The following is a 13124-nucleotide window of genomic DNA, read 5'->3' on the forward strand; positions in this document are numbered from 1 at the left end:
GGATGGCTTTCCAGAACAGCGCCATCCCACAGAACTTCTGTGAGTCGGGACAAGGTGGCTGCCTGGCTGAAGGGACAGCAGGTTTCATTTTATTTAATTTTAATAGTTGCACAGAGCAGCTGGGGGCCAGCGGCTCACGCCTGTAATCTTAGCGGCTCAGGAGGCTGAGACTTAAGGATGATGCTTCAAAGCTCCAGTCTAGGTAGAAAAGTCTGTGAGACTTATTTCCAATTAACCAACAAAAAGCTGGCAGTGGAGGTGTAGCTCAAGTGGCAGATCGCCAGCCCTGAGTGAACAAGCTAATGGAGCATGCCCTGGCCCTGAGTTCAAGCCCCAGTACCAACACACCAACATTTATTTATTAAATAAATAATAACTGTAGCCTGGTTCTGGTGGCTCATGACTACAATCCTAGCTGCTCAGGAGGCTGAGATCTGAGGATCACAGTTCAAAGCTAGCCAAGGCAGAAAAGTCCCCATGAGACTCTTATCTCCAATAAACTAATCAAAAAAAAAAAAAGAAGAAAAAAAGCCAGAAGTATAGTTGTGGCTCAAGTGGTAAAGTCTTGAGCACAAAGAGGCTCAGGGACAGTACCCAGGCCTGTAGTTCAAGGCCAGAACTGGCAATAATAATAATAATAATAATTGAATTAATTAAAATAATAATAGTTGCACAGAGCAGCCCCCACCCCCCGCCATGGGAGGAGGGACAGTTTGGGAGAGCCTGCACCTTCCTGGAGGTTGCTTTTCTGCTGGATTTCTCTGCCTCTTTGTCAAAGCACAAAAGTGGGAGCTATAAACACAGCAAGAGCCTTGTTCTCCCCACAGCCCAAGTCCCCCAGCCTTCCCCAGTCCCCATCCACCCATCTTCTCCAGAATTTTCTAGGGCCAAATATTATTTCTAATAACATAGCTTTCTCATTCCAGTTAAAAATCACAAACCCCTCTGGGGAGAAAGTCTTAGAGCACAACAAATGGCCTATGCAAAGGTTTCAGAAAATTACTTTATAAAAACTCTTTGGAGTGGACTATGCCTGGAAATTAAATAAGTATCAGGTTGGTTTGAGTAAGTTATCACATGAGCCCCAGGAGCTTCAGGGTGTGTTTAAAGAAAGCATTTTTCCCCTGCTGGTTCCAAATAAGGGACAAATTGTAACTACCATGAGCGTCCAAGGGAGGGAGAGTACAGCCAGGGGACCAGGAAGGCCTCCGCCAGCAGGAGAGATTAACCGAGATTTCTTGAGATCAGAGGGCAACCAGGAGAACAGACTGCTTCTTCACTTGGAAGGCCCAGCAGCAGGTCCCCAGACTTTTATCTTATTTTTAAATCAGTACTGGGCACTGTTTGTTAGCTTGCTGGCGCTAGACCACTTGAGCCACAGCTCTACTTCTGGCTTTTTGGTGGTTAGTTGGAAATAGGAGACTCATGGATTTTCCCGCCCAGGCAGGCTTTGAACTGCAATCCTTCAATCTCAGCTTCCTGGGTAGCTAGATTACAGGCGTGAGCCACTGACACCTGGCTCTGGCTCCCAAGTTTTATTGTGCATACACACAGCCCAGGAATGGTGTTAAAATGCAGACTTCCAAGTCCACTGGACATTTATGAGATTGAAGACTTGGTCACCAAGAAAGCTTGAAGCAGAACCTTTAGTCCTGAAGTCCCTGAACAGAGGCCTCTGGGAGAAGCCACATGGAACAGGTGTCTGCCAATACCCAACTCTCCTTAGCAAAGTCCACTTGAAATGAGCATCTTGGAGCCTGTCTTGTGGGTTCCCAGTCTATAAGAAGCCATCATCCTTAATCTCTCTCTCCTTCACACATGTGCACACATGCATGCACACACACATACACACCTCCCTGTGTTTCCCATACCATGGAGACACCTGGCAGCATCACAAGCCGGTGGCCTTGGCCCTACACCTCTCAGACCTGTCACAAGACTCCTTCCGGCAGCTGCTGCCCCCAGACTCCTGTTCGGGTCTTCCTCTCGTCCCTGCCACCCCTCACCTGGCCTCCAGCAGTCCTCCATCCCCTGCCAACCTCCTCCTTCCACCGCTACTGGAAATTCCTCTTCCTGTTCCATCAGCAAACTTTTCCATTTTTTTCAGGCCATCATCCTGTCATGGGCTGGAATCGTTTGGTTCTAGTATCTGCAACCAACCCAAGCGGGCTTCAGATGATGTGGATGGGGACAGGGGAGGGAGGGAGGGGCAGCTGGTTTTCAAGAAGCCTCTGAAAGCTGAGCTGAAGCCTCCAGAAGTCTCCCCAGGTCCCATCCCTGCCCCTTTCTGTAAACAGCTTTCTTGGTTCTTTTGAACATCACGATGCACAGCAGCCTGGGGTTCTCAGCACAGCCACGAGTGGAGCTGTAACTCTTCAACACCAACTTTCCAGTAGAAAGGAGTTATTTGCTCATCTGGGTCCTGGGTCAAGCCTACTCTGAGGCAAGCAACGAGGGGTCCTGGCACCCACAACTTACAAAACAGGACCTCCCTGGCTTCGACCATCTCCTGCACATGCCGCCGCCATCCACAGACCCTCCTGGCTGTCCAGCAGGATCCCTGGTTGCAAGCAACAGAAGCTAATTTGGCCCAGTGTCTGTGAAAAGGGAGTAGGTAGCTCAGCCACTATCAGAGGATCCAGAAAATCTGGAACAACAGCCCAGAGACAGCCTGCAGAATCAGTCCAGCCCCACCGAGCACACGCAGAGGCTCACCAGCTGCCAGGCATTCATCCCGGGGGGGGGGGGGGGGGGGGGTGCCCACTCTCTCCTGGGAGTCTCCAGCTCCTGGACCTGTCCATTAGATGAGCTCCCATGTCCAGGAAGGAGCTGGGAAAGTGAGCCCCCCACTTCTACAAATTGCTCCAAAACAGATCACAGATTTGAGTTGCATCCCAGTGACTGTTAGTTTAGAACCTAATATGATTTTACAGGTCATCTAGGTCAACGGAGTCTTCAAAAATATAAAAACAGCCAGGCGCTGGTGGCTCACGCCTGTAATCCTAGCTACTCAGGTGGCTGAGATCTGAGGATCGCAGTTCAAAGCCAGCCAGAGCAGGAAACTTGGTGAGACTCTAATCTCCAATAAACCACTAGAAAACCGGAAGTGGCGCTGTGGCTCAAGAGGTAGAGTGCTTAAAGCTGAAGAGCTGAGGGACAGCGCCCAGGCCCAAAGTTCAATCCCCACGACTGATAAAAATAAATAAATAAATAATATAAAAACAACTTTGGTTAAAAGTAATGACAATATGCTGAGCACTAGTGGCTCATGACCGTAAGGAGGCTAAGATCTGAGGATCACGGTTCACAGCCAGCCCAGACAGGAAAAGTCCATGAGACTCATTTCCAATTAAGCACCAGAAAACCAGAAATGGCACTGTGGCCCAAGTATTAGAGCACTGGCCTTGCTTGAGCTGAAGATCTGAGGGACAATGCCCAGGCCCAGAGTTCAAGCCCCACGACTGACAAAAAAAATAGTGACAATGAATATGCTCTACTCAAATTTGAAGGTCAAAAGGTCAATCCAATTGCACCTCACTCCAGTGCAGTTCCTCCAGGTAACCACTAGGTGGTACTGGAGCTGTAGTGTGCTATGCCAGAACTAAGGACCACATTGGTCAGGTTCCCTGCCCAAAAGGAGCAACTATACATGTTTATCATGCAAAACCAATGCTTGCTAAAGGCAAGAACCAAATAACTGATTGCCATCAAAGCAATAATGGAAAGCAACTCCAAATAGGTGACTTGGAAAATAGTACCAGTCTGCAAGTTGAGCATTATACACTTGTCAGTTCAGCTATGACAGAAAGCCTAAAATGGCAGACTGAGGTCCAGGTGCATTACCTGGGCAGGAAATGAGACAGAGACCCTATCTCAAAAATAATTAGTGGAGGAGCTGGGAAGATGGCTCAGTGGTAGAGTGCTTGCCTTGCATACATGAGGCCCTGGGTTCAATTCCTCAGCACCACATAAAAATCAGTGGATGGAAGGAAGGAAGGAAGGAGGGAGGGAGGGAGGGAGGAAGGGAAAGAAAGAAAGAAAGAAAAAGAAGGAGCGAGCTAAGCGACAGCTCCCAGGCTCTGAGTTCAAGTCCCAGTACTATACGAGGGGGGGGGGAGGGGGAGGGAGGAGCAAAGACTCTCTAAATAAGTTGAAGTATAAAATGTAAGATTATGCTGTTTAAGAGACTGTTACCAGCCAGGTGCTGGTGGTTCACACATGTAATCCTAGCTACTCAGGAGGCTGAGATCTGAGGATCATGGTTCAAAGCCAGCCCAGACAGGAAAGTATGAGACTCTCAGCTCCAAATAACCACCAGAAAACCAGAAGTGGAGCTGTAGCTCAAAGTGCTAACCTTGAGCAAAAGAGCTCAGGAACTGTGCCCAGGCCCTGAGTTCAAGCCCCAAAACCTACCAAAAAAAAAAAAAGAGGCTGTTACCAGCAGGCATGATGGCTCACATCTGTTATCCTAGCAACTAGGGAAGCAGAGATCAAAAGGGTCACAGTTCAAGGTCAACTCAGGCAAAAAGTTAACAAGACCCCATTGCAATCAATAAGCTAGGCCCAGTGGGTGATCCCAGCTACATCAGGAGGTTTGAGTATGCGGATGGCAGCCTAAGGCTGTCCCTGGGCAAAACGTAAGATCCTATTTGCAAAAGGACTGGGAGCTCCAGTAGTAAAGCACTCCTAGCAACCTTAAGGCCTCAGCTCAATCCATAATACAGAGAGAGACAGAGACACAAAGACAAAGACAGACAGACACCAAGAGTCAAATGTTCACACTGCCCATCACACAACCAGAAACGCGGGAGACGGAAGCTGGTGGAATGAGATTTATTCGGAGCCAACGCTGAAGAAGACAGAGGTGAGGAGACTGACTGAAATCTCTACCTCAGGGGCTTCAGGGTATGAAGACATTTCATAGGAGAAAAGGGGGTACAGTGAGACTACACGCAGGAAGTCCATGCGCTGGGCGGGGCTCGTCCAGAGGCGGCCCTTTCTTCTGTGGTGGGAAGACAGGAACAGAGTTTGACCTCTTGGGGCAGGCTAACTAAAACCCTAGCCAGGGCTTCTCTCTGGTAAAAACAATGAGGAACAGTTTTCTAATCAACAGTTACAACCAGAAGTTACACATGAAATTAAAAGTAGGATAGACAATTTAGCAAGCAAACACAAACAAGAAGATACACACTCTAATAACAAAGGAAGTAAAATTCAAGGCAACCAACAAAAGGAACCAAGTGTTGAACTGTATATAACAGACACAAGTATATCTCCAACACAGTATCAAACTAGACAAAGCAAAACCTCCAGACAAAAATCAGAGAAATGACATTAATGACTATAACACATCAATCCATTGTGTTTAGAAACCAAAAAATATAACTGAATCAGATAAATTGGTTAATACCTGTTCAGCTCTGTAGTTTGCAAACTGAACAAATCTTCATTTAAAACATCTACAAAAAAACTTTTTTGGGACTCAGTATCAAGTCTCAAAACTCAAAATTCTAAGAAACAAAAATGGCATATGCTGTATTTTCTTTCCACACAGTAAAATTTCTGCACGTAGCAATTTCTTTAAAACACCAACCACACCAAAATGTTTAAATATTCCTAATACTTAAAATCTTAAAATTAGAACCAAAAATCTAAAACAAAGTGAGAAAATAAGGTGACTACACATCAAAATGGCTGCGATGTTCGCATTTTTAACTGAGATGTAACTCACAACATATGTGCATACAAACAAAATAAGCATGATTCAAAACCTTAAGAGAAAAAAATGCAGAGAAAACAAAACAGGATATATAATTTAAGATAAAAATCACCATCAAAACACTAGTTTTCTGAAGGAAAAAGCATGCCTTACACAAGCCAAAAATAAAATCTCTCGAAAGTAAATTTCTTAGAAATAGCAAAAATCCACTTTTTAAGATTCTTAGTTGAAATTCTATGCCAACAAATATTTAAGCTTCAAGTAGAAAATATTCAAGTGTAAATTAAATTTAGTAAATAATCAACATAAAAGAAGTATATCAAGACAGAAATTTTTAAGTTTACTGAAATTTGAAGGTAGCACACTAACTGTCACAAAAGAAACTGACAATTATCAAGAAATTATTTCCCAACAGGGCTCTGAACTTGACATTTTTACAAGCACAATCTGCCAAGCTTTCATGGAACAACTCTCTCTCATGCTGGAGCCATTTAATGCACAGAAAAATATACACCATCCTATTTACTCTGGAGAGCTAGCAAAAGCCCCAGGTCCTAAGTTGTACACTGGCCCAAAGACCTATCTGGAAAATTCATGTAGAAGCTGTCAATTTTGTAAACAACAGAAAGAAGTCAGACTCAAGCACAAACAGGGCAGTCCTATTTTGGGAGAAAAGCTTTCCTACAAAGGATTTGAGCTAGGCAGAGTAAGCACACAATTAGTGTGGTATCATCTTGGATGCTTTATCCCAACATGACTTCTAATGTTTTAAGAGGTTTCTACTAGAGTAGTTTCTTCTGACTCAATCAGATTTCATTTCCTTCCCAAAATTAGGAGATTTTAACAAGCTCTTCAACCCTAGTTTAGCCCTACCATAGTGAGTAGTCATGAGAATACATGGTCAACGTGAAGGTTGAAACAGGCATCGACATCATTCACACCTACGCTGGTGCCACTTTCAGTTTAAAGGATACGGACAGGGCAATGGCAGGCATTACCCTGAAACGGCAGGAACAGTGCAGACTGCCCAGGAAAAAAGGAGAGTTCCTGGTGAGGTGTTTAGGCATTGACTTCCTGTAGTAAGATGGTGATTATCAGTACAATTAGATTAATTAAGTCCATATAACTCAGGTCTACATAAAATGCAAATGAACAATAAATATTTTCAGTTTTTAAATGAATCTACCTGGCTTGAGGAAGGATGGTTTAATGCAAGACAACCTGTTAATGTAAGTAATCACCACACTACAGTAGAAAAACTATATACAATCATCTTAACAGATGCCAAAAAGTCTGTCTGACAATATTCTACAACCCTTTCTAATTCACTCTTTTAAAAACTAAAAACAGCTATACTACCATTCTAGATAAAGAGTCTCTAACTCAAAACAGCAAACTTAAAACACTATACAGTCATTCTGTTCAATGTGCATATGTGAAAATGGAACCACATAACTTGGGGGTGTGGGTGGGGTTGGAGGCCATGTGGGAGAAAGATGAAAAGGGTGGCGCTGAGCTAGATGCATTATCCTTATGAACTGGTTTGTTGAAACTCCTTTGTTCAACTACTTAAAAAATAGTAAAATATAATAATTTTTGTTTAAAAGAAGAAAAAGATGGGCATCAGCGGCTCACACCTGTAATCCCAGCTACTCGGAAGGCTGAGATCTGAGGATCACAGTTCAAAGCCAGCCTGGGCAAGAAAGTCCATGAGATTCTTATTTCCAATAAACCACTCCGAAAACGAAGTGGTGCTGTGGCTCAAGTAGTAGAGCACTCACCTAGAGCTGAAGAGCTCAGGGACAACACCCAGGTCCAGAGTTCAAGCCCTACAACCAACAAAAAAGAAGACCAGGGTTGGAGGCATAGCTCAGGGAGCAGAGCATCAGCCAATGAGCAAAAGTGTAAGACCAAGAATTTGAGTCCCAGTCTCAGACAAAATTTTTTTTAAAAAAAGTAAAACATCTGGGGGCTGGTGGCTCACCCCTGTAATCCTAGCTACTCAGGAGGCTGAGATCTGAGGATCATAGTTCAAAGCCAGCCCGGGCAGGAAAGCCCATGAGACTCTTCCAGTAAACCACTAGAAAACCCAAAGTGGCGCTGTGGCCCAAGTGGTAGAGCGCTCACCTTGAGCTGAAGAGCTGATGGATAACAGCCAGGCCTGGAGTTCAAGCCCAGGGACTGACAAAAAAAAATAAAAAGTAAAACACAGCGAACATTCAAACATTCTCATTCAAACCAGAAACAAAACAAGAATACATCACCACCTAATGTTGTTCTAAACATACCCACTATAAAAACATGCAATAACAATTTATTTTAACTATGACAGTACCACCGTTCGCAGATATTGAAGTATTTCCTAGAAGACCTAGAAGAAATTAACTGAAGTCTAGGAACTGAATGATGCCAGGAATACATGGCCTAAGACTTGAGAAATATGACCCCTTCAATCTCTCCACCTATCTCCATCCACCTCAATCTTACCTTGAGTTCCTCTAATTGTTTGTCTGACTTATTGTGTCAAGGATCCTAAACTAACTGGCTTTCATTTCCTAACTCCAGCAAAATAAGACATTCTTTTCAAACCTATTTGACATCTCATTCTTTCACTTATTCTCATAGTCACTCATCGTAGACCCAATTCCTTACCATGTCCTCACACTTGAGGGCCTAACAAAGCCTTGTAGTAATGCCATTCTTGACACTCCTGCCACACTACCCTCCTGCTCCTCAGAATATATGGGCTTTGTGCTACCTACTAACTGCCTGGCTGCTCTTTCCCTCCAAGTCACAAGGGTGGCTCTTTCTAAAATGGTAATCAAGTGTTAGCTCTTCAAGAGATTTCTTTGATCACTTCCTATCCATATGGTTCTATTTTCATTTCTCCATAGAAGCTGACACTCATGATTTGATACTTCTCCCTGTTTATATTGTTTCCCCAATTAACTTTTGTTCTAATAAATGCTCATCTCCACCACCAGTAAACATTTACATTTAATTGTTGTTCTCTGCAGACTGTAAACTGCACAAAATAAAATCAGAAGCACGTCTACTTTATTCATTGTTCTCTCTCTGGCACAGGACATTTATTCAATAAATACCTAGTGAATGAGTGGGTCTTTTCTTCCTCCCTTTAGTTCCTAACAGTCAGATTGGGCAAAAATCCAACTGTTAGGTTCACTCATTAAACTTATAAATAAAGTAAGTGAATAAATCCTTTTTTGTCATTGGGATTTAGGTTTTTTGTTTGTTTTGTTTTTGAGATAGGGTCTTTTACTATGTAGCCCAAGCTAGCCTTGACCTTTTTTGTTCTTCCTGTCTCAGTCTCCTAAGCGCTGGGATTACAGGTATGCACCACTATATCTGGCTGCTACTAAATCATCTTATATGAATACTTATAAAATTAGGCTTATTCTTCATATTCTGTACTTAAGTACTTAATAGGTAAGCCAAATAGAGAGCTGTGATGAAGCTGGATGGTCTTGTTGAGACATTGTTATGACATTGTTCAAAATAATAATACCTTGTAAGAAAAGAAAATACTTTGAAAGCCAGGTGCCGGTTCCTCACACCTGTCATCCTAGCTACTCAGGAGTCTGAGATCTGAGGATCATGGTTCAAAGCCAGCCCAAGCAGCAAAGTCTGTAAGACTCATCACCAATAAACCACCAGAAAACCAGAAGTGGCATTGTGTCTCAAGTGGTAGAACAGTCAGCTTGAGCTGAAGAGCTGAGGGAAAGCACTCAGGCCCAGAGTTCAAGCCCCATGACTGACAAAAAGAAAAAAAGAAAGTATTCTGCTAATTCATGAAGTATGTAAGCAGCTGGCAGACACCTCCCTAAAGGTGAAGAGTGAGGTACCGGCCTCATCTGCCTCGGCAGTGTAGAGCAATGCACACTGCTGAAGCACAAAGGACTGCCCCTGTACGTCAGCTGACCCCCAAGAGTCACTCTGTGACACAAGAGCAGCGGCTGCTGTGTAGGCAGCTTCTCACTACTTACTTCACACAAAAGGCTACATTCCCAGTTTTTACATTTTCTTTTTATTCAAGGGGTTACTCACAGGCAGCACTTCAGTCAGACTTTTTTAAGGAAAGGCCAAAACTAAAAAACACAACTATGACACTGTAAAAGAATGCTCATCTTAATAATTTACACCCTGGTCCGTCCTGTGAAGTTAAAAGTCCTTACACAGAATGTGTAAGATTGATTTAAAATCATTTAAAATAAACAACTGAAAAACCGCAGATGGTGGGTAAATCTGCCAATGAAGACAAGCATCCGTTTCAGCCTTGCAGATATGAAAACCAGTGATTATTCATCTTGTGAGGGACACAAAATGTGCTTCAGAACTTGGACTGCAATGTCTCCTTCTCCAGCAGCAGGTCCGCATACCTCTGCTGAAGCTCCTTTTCTCTTTCCTGCTGCCGCTGCACATCTTCTTTGAGACACTTGAGAGAGGAAAAGATGAAATAATTACTTCACACATAAGTGCATGGAAAGTGCAAAATCCAATGGAACTGCACCATCCTAGAGACAGCCAAGATACTCGGAGCGCTTAGGAGACAGCCCCGAAAGAATCGAACGGAGCAAAGACTTGTAGTAAAACCACTTCTGTAACTATCCTTTGCTTTGTTGGGGTTTATTTTTTTTGTTCTTGTTTTTGTTTTTTTTTGGGGGGGTCGGGGGTCGGTCATGGGGCTTGAACTCCCTCAGCTTTTTTAATTTTATTTTTTTTTGTTGGTTGTGGGGCCTGAACTCTGGGCCTGGGTACCATCCCTCCAGCTCTTCAGCTCAAGGCTAGTACTCTACCACTTGAGCCACAGCGCCACTGCTAGCTTTTTCTGTTTATGTGGTGCTGAGGAATCGAACCCAGGGCCTCATGCATGCCAGGCAAGCCCTCTACCAGTGAGCCACCTTCCCAGCCCCTTTGCTTTGCTTTTATAAGATTAACATTGTGTAAAAAATTTCTGCTGCTGCCAGGCACCGGTGGCTCACGCCTGTCATCCTAACTACTCAGGAGGCTGAGATCTGAGGAGCCCAGTTCAAAGCCAGCCCAGGCAGGAAAGTCTGTGAGACACTTAACTCCAATAAACCACCAGAAAACCAGAAGTGGCACTGTGGCTCAAGTGGTAGAGTGTTCACCTTGAGCTGAAAAGCTCAGGGACAGCGCCCAGGCCCAGAGTTCAAGCCCTATGACCGACCAAAAAAAAAAAAAAAATCTCTGCTGCTAATGTAGTAACAAACCACTACTGCCCTCCCAGCACCCACAAATGCGCTAAGTAAGCCTGACTGGCCTTTAACTGGGCCCACTGAGGAGAATGATAGTCGAAACCTGGCCAAAGGAATTTGATGTTTTGAGGTTCCCAGCATCCAATCACAAAAGGACACTGCTTAGGTACCCCCTTCCAGGTGCATGAATGGGATATGACTAAGTCCCGGGGGACAGAGCACCAGCAGTACTTATTCCATTTCCTGAAGTGTCTACATGGAACCAAAAGTGAAGAAGCGAAGGCCTAAGCCTCCACTATTTGCACAAGGCAGATCTAATTGGAAAGTCAAAGGCCCACCAGTACACACTTCAGAAAGCCTATGAGGAAGAAGAAAATGGTAAAGCTCTGATAACTAGTTCTTTGCAGCTCTCCTTCTAGGCAATGCTTTGAAGTAACACAAAGTACTACCTCTAGTCTCCGTGGAATTGCAGAATCTTCATGTTTCTTGAGTTCTTCAAAGGTACGTAATTCCAAGTGAGCCTGCTCAATTTGATCCCATAAGTCATTCAACTGCTTCATGAGGCCCATAGCCCGAGACTGGTAACCTCCAAGCAAAATTTTCATCTTCTTTTCCATCTTTGCAGCTCTCTTGGCTTCAGTTGTCATGTGACCCCTGTTTATCTAGGGGAGTAGGGGGAGATCACATCAACAGTAAGTGAAGAAAGCAGACCACCGAAGACTACTAAAGACCTAAACAATGCCTCAAAACAAAACTGCATGAGAGTTCCTCTTACCTCAACTAATGTAGCACAAATTTAGCTTAAGAAGGATTTATCTTGCACCCACTTGAAGTTTACATAGCATAAAACTTGACTCACAACTCAATCTCAAAGCAGGTCTGAGTTTTAGGGTATGGGATGATGACTGACTGTTCTAAAAATACTGTTATCAATCATCTGCATTGATTTTGGACAGGCATCACAATTATATCTCAAAACTGAGCTTCTGTATTATACAACTTGTCCAAATTTACTAACTGAGTAATATTCTATTCAATTAACATGTAATAAGTGAAACCAAGCATAACATTTTCAAACTACAAAACTACTATGTCAGAAGCATGTCCCACAAGGGAAATAAAAAAATACCATTTTGGGCTGAAAATGTGGCTTAGTGGTAGAGTGCTTGCCTAGCATACATGAAACCCTGGGAGCAATTCCCAAGTACCACATAAACAGAAAAAGCTGGAAGTAATGCTGTGATTCAAGTAGTAAAGTACTAGCCTTGAGCAAAAGAAGCTCAGGGACAGTGCCCAGGCCGTGAGTTCAAGCCCCAGAACTGCAAAAAAAAAAAAATCATATTGAGTAATAATGACAAAAATTCTGAGGAAACAGAAGACTAACAAAAAATTTAAGAAAAATAAGATTTTCCTATTAAATATGTATACTGAACATATATGAGCTACCTTCTCGAAGTTATAGGAAAATAATTTAAAATGTATAACTCACAAAAGAACAGAGAAGTTTCATCAAAATTCTGGTACCATATAAACTGGTATAGCAGGCAGAAAAAGGCCCCACTCAGAGGGAAAAATGATAAGAAGGTAGCAGAATCCATCAACACACAGTGTATACTTTAGGAATGTATTCTACATGCTCACATCATAACCACATCAAATTTCAAAGTGATCTGCAAAAGCGGGATCTTGACAAACTACACACAAATGTGATGTCTAAGCCTTCCTCTTCCTTTCTGTCTCAGTGTGTTAATGCAACTACTATTCTTCTCTCAGACATTAAGTAGGCTGGGGGTACATAAGCAGAAATGGTGCTACATGGAAAATACTGCCAAATGCCAAAAACTGACATAAAAACTGTAGCAAAGATACTGTGAATATGTTTAGAAACTAAGATGTCAAAATACACAATTTTTCCTCAACAATTATGATATATAACATCTGATTTCAAAAAAAATTGTATGCTCACTCTCAATGCTTTATGGTTAGAATATGCAAGATTGAAAAAAAAAAAAAAAAAAGAGTGTCCATCAAAGTAAAGTTGAGCTGGGCACCGGTGGCTCAGGCCTGTAATCCTAGCTACTCAGGAGGCTAAGATCTGAGGATCACAGTTCAAAGCTAGGCCAGGCAGGAAAGGACATGAGACTCTTATCTCCAATAAACCACTCAGAAAA

At 43.1% G+C, this 13124-nt stretch overlaps 1 protein-coding gene across 1 annotated transcript in view; it reads right to left on the minus strand.

Moving 5' to 3' along the window:
- Positions 1-9741: 9741 nt before the first annotated feature.
- Positions 9742-13124, minus strand: part of Cdc5l (cell division cycle 5 like) — a 35189-nt gene continuing 31806 nt past the window's right edge. The window contains exons 15-16 of the mRNA XM_042671935.1: positions 11403-11615; positions 9742-10172 (exon numbers count right to left, since the gene is read on the minus strand). Of these exons, the coding sequence (XP_042527869.1) occupies positions 10068-10172; positions 11403-11615 (318 nt within the window). The 3' untranslated portion in view covers positions 9742-10067. The remainder of the gene's footprint in view (positions 10173-11402; positions 11616-13124) is intronic.

This window comes from Dipodomys spectabilis, unplaced genomic scaffold (assembly GCF_019054845.1).
Source record: "Dipodomys spectabilis isolate Male_0828 unplaced genomic scaffold, ASM1905484v1 ptg000669l, whole genome shotgun sequence".
Taxonomy (NCBI): Eukaryota; Metazoa; Chordata; class Mammalia; order Rodentia; family Heteromyidae; genus Dipodomys; species Dipodomys spectabilis.